General features: G+C 36.1%; 1 protein-coding gene, 1 long non-coding RNA gene and 1 pseudogene across 2 annotated transcripts; 2 read left to right on the forward strand and 1 right to left on the reverse strand.

The window, feature by feature from the left end:
- The first annotated feature begins 9,476 nt into the window (after positions 1–9,476).
- Positions 9,477–11,527, forward strand: LOC132632572 (cytochrome P450 71A4-like). The gene is made up of 2 exons (XM_060348561.1): positions 9,477–10,555; positions 10,746–11,527. The coding sequence occupies exons 1-2, from the start codon at positions 9,647–9,649 to the stop codon at positions 11,355–11,357; spliced, it is 1,521 nt and encodes a 506-aa protein (XP_060204544.1). The 5' UTR covers positions 9,477–9,646; the 3' UTR covers positions 11,358–11,527.
- Positions 11,528–11,701: 174 nt separating this feature from the next.
- Positions 11,702–15,349, reverse strand: LOC132632574 (uncharacterized). The gene is made up of 3 exons (XR_009579432.1): positions 15,134–15,349; positions 13,592–13,670; positions 11,702–12,244 (listed from the first exon to the last, which is right to left on the reverse strand). It is a non-coding gene; the product is annotated as an uncharacterized LOC132632574 (long non-coding RNA).
- On the forward strand, positions 11,888–13,322 carry LOC132632573 (cytochrome P450 71A3-like; annotated as a pseudogene).
- Positions 15,350–15,370: the final 21 nt, after the last annotated feature.

Consider the following 15,370-nt stretch of genomic DNA (forward strand, 5'->3'; position numbering starts at 1 on the left):
TGCGATGAATGCGATACTCTAAGCAACGTAGGCAAAGAAACACAAAGATGGACTAACACAAGACTGTACTGTTTAGAACTCGGATCAAAATAACATTAAACAGCCCAGCAACATCAATTAGCCCTTAAATTTAAGGCACAGTGATCAGAACAAACGCGACGAAACACTATCATTGCTTATACAGGTCAAGTTGTCCGACCCAAACCTTCACCGTAACATAACAGGGGATACCAATTACTCTAAACACAAAATGAAGTGGGCTAAACCACAAAATTAGCAAGAAAACTAACGAACAGACCAATCCCTAAATCAAACAAGAAAACTAATAGAAGCAATAAAACGATAAGGAAATACCTTTTCTGGGTGCAGTGAACGGGAGCCTCGGGCCTCGGATCTACGCTCGAACGCGAACGACGCTCGAACCTTTTCGAATGCAATCCTCGATACACCCGAACACAATGAATCAAAAGAGAATGGTAAAAACAAGGGGAAATCAGACCATAACAATTTATGTAGAAATGTTCAAGAATGCAGGGTGATTAATCAAAGTGTATGAAATTCTGAGAGTAAGCTATGAACCAAAAACCACCTCCCCTATTCCTGTTTTTTTTTTTTTGTTCCAGCCCCCCTTTATAGGGTTTCGTTTGGTTTAAGAAAGAGAGAGAGGGAGGAGCGGAGGAGCGTAGGTGGTGGGGGTGAAGAAATGATGAAGGGGAGCGGAGTGCGGCGGTGAGTGGGTGCGGCGGTGAGTGGAGAGTGGGGTAGCGGGGTGCGGCGATGATGATGATGATGATGAAAGGAGAAAAAAAAAAGGGAAGTAGGGTAGAGAAGGAGCGGGAGTGGGGTGCGGAAGAGGAGCGTGGGGAGAGAGAGAGAGAGAAAGAGGGTAGGGTAGAGAGAGAGAGGGGAGGCGGCTGAAGGAAAGAGAAAGGGAAAGGGAAAGGGAAAGGGGTTAGGTTTTAGGAAAAATATAAGTGGGTCGGGTAAAATTTGTTTGGGCTGGACCGGGTAAAATATGGACTGATTTAGGTTTAATCCAGTGGGCTGGTCTGTTGGGTAGGGGAATAAAAATGTGGGTTGAATATTTGGGTTGTATAATATATGGGCTGATCCGTTTGTTGGTCCGAAAATGTGGCCCTTTCTTCCTTCAATTAATTTATTTGGGCTTTTAACTTAATAACCAGTACAAAATATACTATGTGAAATATGTAGAAAAATAAGGATTTAACAAAGTGTTGTCTTGTAATTAAATTTAACGAGTCCAAACCCGAAAATGAAACGATGACGAACCATTTAAAATTTGTGATAAAGTAATGCTCGTAATGTTGAAAGTACAAATAGTGAAAATTAATAGTAGTAGCAATAAAAAAATAAAATAGTGAAAATAAAGTATTTAGCTTGTTAATAAATTTAAAAACCCGAGTAAATAAAATTAAATAAAGGAGGGACAAAATTGGGTGTCAACAGATGCCCCTCTTCGACCGAAGATGATGTAAGAGTCTTCGAGCGAAGAAGTTGACGTAGTAGCCAATTTTGTTCCGACCAACAAAATACGAATTTGTAAGGAAATACGGTTTTAGAGAATTGGTGGAAAATATTATGAGGGTAGAAGGAATTTAGGATGTCGGGAGGCAAAGATTGACGGAGTATTGAGAGGTGTTAATGATTGGAAAAGATGTTGGATGAGATGTCATTTGTATCCTCACGGGTCGAAGACAGATGACGACAGTGTTTGAGAATGGACCGTATGTTTATAGCCTCCTAATTATAAATGTGGTGCACAATACACCCATAAGTAGGATTCTACTAGACACGATGTAAATTCTCCAAAATTCCCCAGTGTTGAGTTATGTTGACACTGGGATATAGAAAAGGATATGAGATTGTGAAAAGAGTTGATTTAGTAGAGTTTTAGCGGAGGATATGAAAGAGAAATTTTGGATAACCTACGTATCACATGTTTGTGGACGTAGGCGGAGTCGAGTTCGAGAGTAGATCCGTGACCTTTTCTTATGAGTTTGATATTCCTCTTCAGCATTTTTGCCCCAGTTCACTGCGTAAGATAAAGTTCCACGTTGTGTTGTATCTCTGTAGGTTGTATTTTCTGTCAAAACTGAAATTCATGTCAAAATCAGTAATGAAGTTTGGTATAGAGTTGAAAGCGCACAACTTATAAAGAACGTGAAATGATAATAAATATGAGTGCGAGAGTGAGGATGAAGCCGTGTGGCTTATAATGAGGCAGTGTGGCCAAATGTTGTCTCTGGTTGTCTTCAGGGACTTGTGTGATGTGTATGCCGAGGATGTAATAATATCTCCAGTCGTGTTTGGAGATTTAAATGATAGTAATAAGGCCTCCGGCTGTCTTCCGGAACTTGATGATAAATGATGTCTGTGGAATTTAAAGTAAAGTCGTTAAAGTAGGTAAAGTAGATGATGAAGTAAAGTTATAAAGTAAAGAGTAAAGTAAAAGTGTAGCCGTTTGGCTTATACAGATGAGGCCGTATAGCCATGTAATGTCTCCGGTTGTTTTCGGGGACTTGATGATATGCTGTCTCCAGTTGTCTTCGGAGATTTGATGAAGATTCCCGTAAAGTCCGGAGTAAAGTCGTAAAGTGGATGATGTCTCCGGTTGTCTTCGGAGGCTTTAATGATAATTCCTGTAAAGTTCAGGGTAAAGTCGTTAGAGTTGGTAAAGTGAATGATAAAGTAGGGAGTAAAGTCATAGTGTAGCCATCTGGCTTATGCATATGAGGCTGTATAGCCGAATGATGCCCCCGGTTGTCTTCGGAGACCTAATGATAATCCCTGCAAAGTTCAGAATAAGGTCGTTAAAGTTGGTAAAGTAAATGATAAGGTAATGGATAAAGTAGGGGGTAAAGTAAGAGTGTAGCCGTTTGGCTTGTGCAGAAGAAGCTGAATAGCCAAATGATGCCCCCGGTTGTCTTCGGAGACTTAACGTTGATTCCTGTAAAGTTCAGAGTAAAGTGGTTAAAGTTGGTAAAGTATATGATAAAGTATTTGATAAAGTATGGAGTAAAGTGATAGAATAGCCGTTTGGCTTATGATGTTGATGGTATCGTGACAAGCCGAATTAATGACACGTAATCCTGATTTGATTCGTCTTTAACCTACAAAACAGGTATATTTGTTAACGAAGTCATAAAGTTGTTGTGATAAAATAAAATTAAAGATAAAGTTGGAAATAAAGTCGTTTGGCTTTTGAGGCGAAGCCATAATGAGCCGAAGGATGCTTTTCTGCCATGATTGATAGACTTGACTGTTGATCTCGCGGTTTTAGGTTCCTGCACTCAAAGAAAAATTCTTAGTTTGGGAGGGGGAAGTTGATTCGTGTTGACTCGAAGCTTGACTTTATTGGCGCTCCATTCATCCTGTTTGTTTCGATCTTGTGATCTCCGTTCAAGTCTCGGTAGATGAACAGTAGTGAAACAATTGAAAGAAAGTATTTCATTTGAAATATATATATATAAGTGTATGTATATAAGGAAAGATATATATGAAAATATATGCATGCAAGTTGTAAAATATTTCTGCTAACTTCCGATTGTGACACTTCTGAAAACCTTGAAAGGTCATTTTTCTATACTATTTCCTGTCTGGTAGCCCTGATACTTGTCAATGTCCAACCGTTCTTTTGTCTATTTCTTTTCAAAATATGCCCCAGTTTTGGGTTCAGAAGGGTATGCTAAATTTATGTTGTGGTGTGACCGAACCTTGTATAGGTTGCCTACGTATCCCTCCAAGGGAATCAGGTCAGAACGTAGTTCGTAAGGTACATAAGAAATGGTTTGAAATTTTCTAATAAAGGAAATACCTTTTCTGGGTGCAGTGAACGGGAGCCTCGGGCCTCGGATCTACGCTCGAACGCGAACGACGCTCGAACCTTTTCGAATGCAATCCTCGATACACCCGAACACAAAGAATCAAAAGAGAATGGTAAAAACAAGGGGAAATCAGACCATAACAATTTATGTAGAAATGTTCAAGAATGCAGGGTGATTAATCAAAGTGTATGAAATTATGAGAGTAAGCTATGAACCAAAAACCACCTCCCCCATTCCTGTTTTTTTTTTTTTTTGGTTCCAGCCCCCCTTTATAGGGTTTCGTTTGGTTTAAGAAAGAGAGAGAGGGAGGAGCGGAGGAGCGTAGGTGGTGGGGGTGAAGAAATGATGAAGGGGAGCGGAGTGCGGCGGTGAGTGGGTGCGGCGGTGAGTGGAGAGTGGGGTAGCGGGGTGCGGCGATGATGATGATAATGAAAGGAGAAAAAAAAAAGGGAAGTAGGGTAGAGAAGGAGCGGGAGTGGGGTGCGGAAGAGGAGCGTGGGGAGCGTGGGAGAGAGAGAGAGAGAAAGAGGGTAGGGTAGAGAGAGAGAGGGGAGGCGGCTGAAGGAAAGAGAAAGGGAAAGGGAAAGGGGTTAGGTTTTAGGAAAAATATAAGTGGGTCGGGTAAAATTTGTTTGGGCTGGACCGGGTAAAATATGGACTGATTTAGGTTTAATCCAGTGGGCTGGTCTGTTGGGTAGGGGAATAAAAATGTGGGCTGAATATTTGGGTTGTATAATATATGGGCTGATCCGTTTGTTGGTCCGAAAATGTGGCCCTTTCTTCCTTCAATTAATTTATTTGGGCTTCTAACTTAATAACCAGTACAAAATATACTATGTGAAATATGTAGAAAAATAAGGATTTAACAAAGTGTTGTCTTGTAATTAAATTTAACCAGTCCAAACCCGAAAATGAAACGATGACGAACCATTTAAAATTTGTGATAAAGTAATGCTCGTAATGTTGAAAGTAAAAATAGTGAAAATTAATAGTAGTAGCAATAAAAAAATAAAATAGTGAAAATAAAGTATTTAGCTTGTTAATAAATTTAAAAACCCGAGTAAATAAAATTAAATAAAGGAGGGACAAAATTGGGTGTCAACAGAAGGTATGTGTCTCTGGCCTCCACCGCTCAACCATGGCCGTGATGAGCGCCCAATCATGCTGTACCCGACCAACGGACACGCAACGGTAGATGCCGCCCCGAAACAATATCTCCAACACGCAAGGATGTAAGGGGTGCTCGCGTAAAAGAGTTCACACTCTCTGCAGCCTACGGGAACGGAGCCTAGTAGATATCCCTATAGTACCGGCCCATAATAACTCTGACCTATGATTGTCTTGCAAAGACAATACTGATCTATCAGCGGCCCCCGGGTGAACAGCGGGCCCCGGGTGATCATCCGGCCCTGGGGGAACATTCGGATCCATGAAAGAGTCCGGTCTGTACAAACTAAATTAGTCATTATTCTTGAAATGAAAGATAAATTATATTAACTAATCGAAATTTAGCAGTAATATTTGTTTGGAACTCTATTTTGAATATGTGATATATTTTTAGTTGACCAAATAGCCAACACAACTACGATAAAATTAAACTAAAAGAATATATTCGTCGACCACATATTTTCCTATAAACTTTACATTTTTTTCGTTAGCTTATGTATTTATGAAAAGAAGAACTTTAACTATTCTTTTTAAGATAATCTTTTTTTATTTAACATATATATATTCACGCTTTTAAAATTGTATAGATTAACATTTCATAATCGTTTACAACTTGTTTGGATGGTTGTTACCTATTGTATTATATTATGTTGTTAGTTTAAATAAAATGTTTGCTTTGATTGCTACTTTAATTTTATTGTTATGTAACGACGAAAGGTTCTATTTTATGTAACCACTGGTTTGGCCCTATACAATACAACACAATACGATAAATGTCAAAACAATACATAACAATCATCCAAACAAAGTGTTAACAACATAATAATTCATTACCAATCAACTTCTTTCAATTCATAAAGAATATTTAACAAATACTCAATTAACAAAATAATAATTCATTAACAATTCATAAATAATTAACCAAATTAACAACTCATAAACATATAACAAATTAACAATTCATAAACATTTAACAAATAATAAATTAAACAAAAAAAAACGGAATAGTGGCATAAGCCACTGCCCAGCCCGATCAAACAAAAAAAAAATGAATTTGTTTTTTTTTTTTTTGGGAATTAACGACGATTAAATGTTAAACATGCATGCAATATAATGTATATAACAAAAGTTCATAGTAGAAAACCTTAATGGAAGATTTTTTGTAGAGTTATTTAATCGAGTTGTACGCCGCTTTTTCTCAAAATTCGAAGTTAGAATCTTGCTCCTTGACTTGAATATACCGAAAATCTAAACTTTTCGGACGAAATTTAATAGAAAACGACGTTTTTAAGATGTGGGGACCACCTTGGCTCGCCTCCAATGGAGTTTTCAAAATTTTTTTGCCACTGGAGGGGACCAGTGGTGGAACCCGATCGGGTTATAGTGGAGTAATATAGCGCAGTATTTTACTGCGCTATAGGAGAGAGACAAACTCCTATAACGCAGTTAAATAATGCGTTATAGGTGAGAGAAAGTTTTGCATAGCGCAGTAAAATACTGCGTTATAGCACTTAACGGCTCCGTCTCCGTCAAGTGCTATAGCGCAGTAAAATACTGCGCTAAAGGTACTTTGGTAACTTTTTTTTGTTGGGGTATTTTAGTTCCAAATGTTTTTTTAGGGCATTTTGGTTCCGGATTCGTCCTAGAGAGCGTCACATCACCGGGCCTATGTCTCTCTTTTATATATATATAAAATAAGGAAGAATTCCAACTTTTGTAGTCCTCACATGATTTTTTTTTAATCCATTTTACCCCCAATTGAATCTTTAATACCTTAAAAGTTATTACCTATTTTGATAAATTTGAATAACTATATATATGGGCTTTTTGATACTACAAAGAGTGATGATATGTAAAAGGTGATAATGACACTAAAAATATCTATTTTCCATTCAAATTTAAATGTTTTCTTATCCATTTTACTCCTAATTGAAGCTTTAATTACCTTGTAAGTTCTCACCTATTTTGGTAAATTTGAATAACTATATGGGATTTATTTTTTAATGCTACAAGAAGTGATGATGTGAGGTGATAATGACACTACAAAAAAAAAACAATTTATTCAATCAAATTTAAAATTGATCAAAAAATTGTAGAAATGATTATTAAACTTGTTTCAAATTATTTTTTTCCTATAAAATTTATTATAGACAAGTAAAAAATTATCATGACATTCTCTTTCTACCTTAGTACATGCTTAATTATTAAATTAATAATTACTTTTATATATAGCTAAAAGTATTTGTAAAAAGTAATAATACATGTTTAAGAAATTACAGCATAAATTTCTTTTTAAAAATAAATTAAATTAAGAAAAAATAAAAAAAATACATCATTTCTTAACATGGTTTTTTTAAGAAAAAGGAAAGATTAAAGTAAGAAAATAAATAGTTTCATTAACTTCTCAATTCCTTTTGTATGATTTAATTTGAAGGAACATCTACAAAAGTATTTTGTCATATCAAAACTTTTATTTTAAATGCTATTTTTATTTATAAGTTTACTTTATTGACGTCATCATACAACAATTTGTAACATCAATATTTTTTATATTACCTGATTACCGTAAATATTTTATTTTTTTCCAAAAAAGACTTAGCCAATATAAGTTTACTTGAGAAAAAAAATAAAAGTTAATCCACATAAGGTAAAACTCAATTTGAATCATTAAATTTAACCCCAAAAATCTTAGTATAAGAAAAAGGGGAAGAGCTTTCGTGCATGCATTTGCTTGAAAATATAAAGGAAGTCTAAATATACTCTAAGAAAAATGTTGTTTTCTAACTTACAAAAACTGTTTTGATTCAATATTTTAGAAATATTGAGAAATTGTCGAACTACTTTAACAACTAATATGGTGTCACAAAAACAAAATAAAAAGCAAAAGTAGCAACAACAAAAAACACACAAAATATTGTAAATATATATTTTAATGTAGATTGGGCCCGGACTTAGAACGGGCCAAATGACACTAGTTAATATTATATGTGAGTTGATTTCTCGATCACTCAACTACTAATAGAATTGTTGAAGAAAGTCATTTTTCTTTAATTTGTAAAATAAATGTAGTTCTATTTTTGCCATTAGAAGTCACTCACAATATGCTTAGATGATTTTTCCAGTCACTTAACTCTACTATTTTCTATTTTAGCACTCTTGATGTCGAAATGAAGTTATTCCGGTTAGGCGTAATGTAATTGTTTGTGGACTACTTTGGGGTGTGGTTGTGTATGGCAGTAGCAAATGGATGGACCTTGTGAGTCAGATGGGATTTTTTTAAAATTGAAGAGTGTGATAGGGGATTTTGCCTTCAAAAAGTATTGAAACTTTAGCTAACTGGCCGGAAATATTATATTAAATGTTGTGAATGAAATTTGTGTGTGAAATGATAAAAACAGGGTGACTTTTCTATTATATAAGTTATTTTCTTCAACAATTTCTGTTAGCAGAGTACGTCGTCTGAGAAAACAACTTTGTTATATGTGGACAAATAGAATTGGTAAAGGATGTAAAGCTTCACCACGCAACTGTGACAAATAGGATTAGTAAATTCTTGTTCATACTCGGTGTAAATAGTCAAACTTTTGGGTAAATAACTTAGCATTCAACCAAGTGCATCATTCAGTCTTATTGGAGCATGGGTGCGAGCAGATAATATTAGATCAATTCTAATATAAATATGTATATAAAACGCCATACATCACACTATTGTAGTCAGAGGCGGAGTCAGGATTTGAAGCTTATGAGTTCGAGATTTGAGACCTATTACGTTACTGGATTCTAAGTTAATAATTTATATATATTAGTATTTCTTAAGACATACAAGATTTTGACCAAAATTATTGGGTTCGGCCACACCCCTAACGTACACACAAGCTCCGCCTCTGGTTGTAGTTAACTTAGCAGTTAAAAGTTAAAGTAAAAATACATAACATTAAACCATAATTAGTTACAAAATGTATACACGAAAGATGGATATCTTGGATACATTGGTTTGATATAAATACCGAGTAATTTTTAGCAAAAGGATAACGCAATCGAACATTCGAACTTTGACCACAAAATCTGTGCATGCAAGTTGCAAGAAATTTGAAACCCAAACAAGATACTTAAATTACGTTTGTTTTAAGGGTGGTACTGAAATATGTAACAGATATTTGTCTCCAATTTTCGATTTCTGAAAGAAGAATATCTTGGATACATTGATTTGATATAAACACCGAGTAATTTTTAGCAAAAGGATAACGCAATCGAACATTCTAACTTTGACCACAAAATTTGTGCATGCAAGTTGCAAGAAATTTGAAACCCAAACAAGATACTTAAATTACGTTTGTTTTAAGGGTGGTACTGAAATATGTAACAGATATTTGTCTCTAATTTTTGATTTCTGAAAGAAGAATATCTTGGATACATTGATTTGATATAAACACCGAGTACCTTTTAGCAAAAGGATAACGCAATCGAACATTCTAACTTTGACCACAAAATTTGTGCATCAAGTTGCAAGAAATTTGAAACCCAAACAAGATACTTTAATTACGTCTCTCTTAAAGGTGGTACTGACATATGTAAGAGATATTTGTTTCCAATTCTCGATTTCTTCTCAATACTCCAAATTGCTAAAACAAAAAATGGAGCTCCCCTGGTATTTTTTTCTTGTTCCTCTGCTTGTCTTCATTTTCTTCCTTCGTCAGTGGTTCTTTACCACTTCAAACGGCCAAAAAAGGTTAATACCACCATCTCCAAGAAAGCTTCCAATCATAGGAAATCTGCATCAACTTGGGTCCCATCCTCACCGTTCTCTCCATAAACTATCTGAAAAATATGGTCCTGTCATGCTACTTCACTTGGGCAGTAAGCCAGTGCTTGTTGCTTCCTCTGCTGAAGCTGCTCGTGATATCTTGAAAATTCACGATCTTGTGTGTTCAAACAGACCTAATTCTAGCATCGCTAATGGACTCCTTTATGGATCCAAAGACGTGGCCTATAGTCCCTATGGTGAATACTGGAGACAAATTAGAAGTGTCACCGTGCTTCACCTTCTCAGCAACAAAAGAGTTCAATCTTATCGTGATGTGAGAGAAGATGAAACATCAAACATGATTGAAAAACTTAGGCAAGGGTGTGATTCTTCGAATTCAGTGATAAACTTGAGAGATCTCTTAAGTTGTATGACAAATAACATAATCAGCAGAGTGGCCATAGGGAGGACATACGATGAAGGGGAAGGTGGAATAGACGTTAAGGCTCTCTTAGAAGAACTTCTAGAACTTTTAGGTATTTTTAACATTGGTGATTATATTCCATGGCTTAAATGGGTGAATGAAATCAATGGTCTGAACACCAGAGTGAAGAAAGTAGCTAAAGATTTGGATGCATTTCTAGAGAGCGTGATCGAAGAACACATAATTATTAGGAACAAGAAAAGAGAATACAGTGCGGGTGAAGCTAAAGACTTCGTGGATGTTTTGCTGGAAATTCAGAATGGAATGGAAACTGGCTTTCCTCTTCAAAGAGATTCATTGAAAGCTATTCTCTTGGTAATTAAATAGCATCTCTAATGCTACTATTTGTTCCAGCCTCCTTGGCGTGTCTCATGTTTTAATTCATTTAGTTTGAATATAATTGGTACTAATATATTACTTGGGAGTTAAAAACTTGGTCACTTGGAATATTATTTCTTTAACATACTAATTTTATTCTCTGTGTTTCTTTATATATAATGCATAGGACTCGTTTATTGCTGGTACGGATACAACATATACAACTTTAGAGTGGGTAATGACAGAGCTTTTGAGGAATCCAAGAGCTATGGAAAAATTACAGGATGAAGTGCGACAATTAGCCCAGGGAAAAGTGGAGATAACGGAGGATGACTTAGGAAATATGCAGTATCTTAAAGCAGTGATTAAAGAGGCTCTCAGGCTTCATTCACCGGTTCCACTTCTAGTTCCTCGAGAATCAATGGAAGACGTAAAATTACTAGACTATGACATAGCTGCTAAAACTCAAATCTTTATTAATGCTTGGGCAATCGGCAGGGACTCGTCGTCGTGGGATGATCCAGAGGAGTACCGGCCAGAGAGGTTCTTAAATAATAATATTGATGTTAAAGGACTAAACTTTGAGTTGATTCCCTTCGGAGCTGGCAGAAGGGGCTGCCCAGCAGCTGCTTTTGCTGTTGTAGTAATTGAGCTAGCATTAGCAAGGCTTATGCACAAGTTCAATTTTGCATTACCAGAAGGGATAACAAAGGAGGATTTGGATATGACTGAATGTACTGGCCTTGCTATTCGTAGAAAATCACCTTTGCTAGCAGTGGCTACTCCAGACTGTCGTTAGTTATTGCCAGAAAGTTAATATTTTTACAATATGAAATAAGTGTACTGCTCTACTCCCTTTTTGGGTACGTCTTTGTACATTTCTTAATATGTGCCGCAGATAGCATTAATATGCCAAAAACTGATGTGTTACCTTTTTGCTTTACTAATAAGCCATCTTGCCGTTTGATATTTAATTATCCAACTAAAGCATTGCTAGTGCGTGTTAGATCCTTTCTCTTTGCTATTATGAGCTCATCTAATATTTTGAAAGTAAACCTTTTGTACTAGTATATAAGAAAGAACAAACAAGAAAGAAACGAAAATGCAGTGAACTTAATTACGTTAACAAGACCAAATTTGTGGTTATCTTTTTTGTCAAACAATGCAAATAATAATTGCGGTGGATTGTCTCCTTTAGTTTGTGTGGTGTAGCTTTTCTGAATATGCAGGCACATAAATTAAAATCAGCTTTCAAGATAGAGATATTTGTTTCCCAATATAAATGCACCAAATTCTAGATATATCTCCTAATACTCCTTGTTAAAAAGGATGGATCTTCCCTGGTATTCTCTTCTAATTCCTCTGTTTGCCTTCATTTTCTTCCTTCATCAGTGGTTCTTTACTGCTTCAAACACCCAAAAAAGGTTACCACCATCTCCAAGAAAGCTTCCAATCATAGGAAATCTCCATCAACTTGGGTCGCATCCACACCTTTATCTCCATAGACTATCTGAAAAATATGGTCCAGTCATGCTACTTCACTTAGGCAGTAAGCCAGTCATTGTTGCTTCCTCTGTCGATGCTGCTCGTGATATTATGAAAACTCATGACCTCGTCTGGGCAAACAGACCTAAATTGAATGGCTGATAGACTCCTTTAAGGCTCCAAGGATGTGTCCTTTAGTCCCTATGGTGAATATTGGAGACAAATTAGAAGTGTCACAGTGCTTCACCTTCTCAGCAACAAAAGAGTTCAGTCTTTTCGTCATGTGAGAGAAGAAGAAACATCAAACATGCTTGAAAAACTTAAGCAAATGTGTGATTCATCAAGTTCAGCGATAGATTTGAGAGATCTTTTTTGTTGGATGACCAATAACATTATTAACAGAGTGGATTTTGGGAGGAAATATAATGAAAGGGAAAGTGGAATAGATGCTAAGGCCACCCTAGATGAATTTGTGGAACTTATGGGCACTTTTAACATCGGGGATTATATTCCATGGCTTGAATGGGTCAATAAAGTCACTGGTTTGGACACCAAAGTGGAGAAAGTTTCTAAAGATTTGGATACATTTTTAGAGAATGTGATTGAAGAACACGTGATTAGGAACGAGAAAGAAGAATATTGCGCAGGTGAAGCTAAAGATTTTTGGATGTTTTGCTGGAAATTCAGAATGGAAATGAAACGGGCTTTCCTCTTCAAAGGGATTCACTGAAAGCTCTCCTTTTGGTAAGCGTCTCGTGCTTTCACATAGTGATTTCTCTTGTTAATCATTAAAACTCACATAACTAAAATGGACTCCACCCATTGTTAGTGGCTTTTAGGAAGCTCGTGGAAGTAAAAAGGGACCTCACAAGCTTAGGTTTTTTTTTTTTTTCTCTCTCTCTCTCTACATAGGATTCATTTGCTGCTAGCACGGATTCAACATATACAGTTTTGGAGTGGACAATGACAGAGCTTTTGAGACATCCAAGAACCATGGAAAAATTACTACCAAATCCACTACTACTTCCTCAAGACATCACAAGTTTAATTTTGCATTACCAGATGGGATAACACCGGAGGATTTGGACATGACTGAATGCATTGGCCTCACTATTCGTAGGAAATCACCTATGCTAGCAATGGCTACTTCACAGTCTATTTAACTATTGCTAGTAAGTTAATGATTTCACAATCTGAAATAGATGTACTGGTCTACTCAATTTTTGGGTGTTTTTTTACATCTCTTTTATATTCTTATGCGAGATTTCTTCTCTTTTAACATGTTCTGCCGATAATATTAATATCCCAAAAACATCAATTTGTATATGTGCCAATTCTTCTGTTTGCTAGTACTTCATCAGCATCAACTGAAACATCAGACTCTTGTTTCCAACTATTAATTTCCCGTTTCGGATAACAATGGTAAGAATGGCTCCCAAAACTTCATGTTTGTTATGTAGGATAATACTTTTATTACCTTAGAATTAATTAAGCTAAACAGAAGAAAATAGGCGGCCAAAACAAAGAAAAAAGAGGAATAGATCTCACCCCATGATCCATGGGCTGGCAAGCTGATGTACTGATGACATGACCCTCTTGAGCTTGTATCATGTGCACAGTCAAGAATCTGTAAAAAAGATGGGATTGAAGCACATGTTTGTTATTCACTTCTAATTTTGGGGTTAGGAATAGGGGAGTGAGAGTCCTTTAATAATAGTGATTTAAAATAAATATGAAATTAGTTTATTCCAGGAACTGGATGATGAATGAAATCTGAACATCGAAATAGAACCCATATTCGTCCTAAACCCCATGTTCTTAACATGTAAGATAATGAGTAAAGGGACGACCAAGCGGGTACTAGATAATAAAAAGAAGGAAGGTCATTGTCTTCTGTTCACCTGTCTTATCAGTTAGCCTTTTGGCAATGCACAAAACCTTAGTGGCCCTTGACATAGATGTCCTTAACGATTAAATCATGAACTTTTCTGCGTTATGGTCATGTGATATCTACAGGTGAGACTTTACAGAATGAAAGGTACTTCGTCGATGCTGACGGAGATTTCTTTTTTTATCAAGCACTGACAAAGATTTCTACAGAGGCAACATTGTGTCTGATATTTTTCATTTGATGCTATCAGCATCGTTGTTACATAACATTAAATATAAGATCACAACCTGGAGCGAATCTAGGGCCTGCCGAGGTGTTCGGCTATATAAGGTAATTTTTATATTTTATATACATATATAGATTTTGAATAGCTTGAACATAAGAGAAGATGTTGGTTCAATGGTTTAGGGGTTCAAGGTTCATCTTGAGGTTCCAAGTTCAAATCTCAGTCACCACATTTTTATTTTTCAATCCCCCAGTGAAAATCCTAGATCCGCCATTGATCACGTCGCATCTATTCTAGTATTTATGTCAGAGAATCAGAGATACGACCAACCTCAAAATTCTTATAGAAGCATTACGAAGTTCCTCCAGGGCATCGCCTGAGCATATCAATTCTAGGGTTGAATGAAAAGCATTTCCAATGAGTGAAATGAATGCCTCCAAATGGATAATTTTCGGAATTTGATGGTACATAACTTCCTGGCATTGTGTTTGAGTGCGCTAATGTAAGTCAAGTACCACACATAATCACTATTTGATTAGTTGACTAACAGTGAAGAAAAACTTGTAAATATTCAACAGCTTACAGAAGGAAACTGTAGATACCAATCAATGAGAAACAGCATGTTCATATGCAATTATCAGGCATAATCATGTATATGGTTAGTCCATTGACATTGAAGAAAAAGTTGTTAATATTCAAACAAAAAGAACACAGCATGATCAAAGCCTATAGCTTTAGCCTTTGTCAACCCCTGCAAATGCTAAACCTAACCTGGATTTAGCAACCAAAAGATTAAATTTTGTGCATTTTTGAAACTAGGAATCCAACGCGCAGGGAAATATGAAAAAGTATTCTCTAATGCAAAAGGTAGTCTGTGTGGCATTTTCACGAACAGGTTAGCCGCAAGCTTTATTTTCTTTTTTCTGTTCTCCCAAATCAACCAAAAAATAGGTTAGCATATGGAGGAACTTACCAGTCATTTTCATCGAAGAAATTCAATGAGTTCGTCGTAGATGCCCCTAATAATTGACTTTATTAAACAAATATATGGCAATTCTCTTACTGCCATTAAATAAATGCCATAAAGGCTGTTCTGTTGTAGTAACCAAGGCCGGCTGGAGGGCGAAGCAACTAAAGCAATTGCTTAGGCCCCCAAAATGAAGGCCCTAATTTTTATTTTTATTTTATATACATTATTTATATATTATAA

This window comes from Lycium barbarum, chromosome 3, assembly GCF_019175385.1.
Source record: "Lycium barbarum isolate Lr01 chromosome 3, ASM1917538v2, whole genome shotgun sequence".
In the NCBI taxonomy this organism is placed as follows: Eukaryota; Viridiplantae; Streptophyta; class Magnoliopsida; order Solanales; family Solanaceae; genus Lycium; species Lycium barbarum.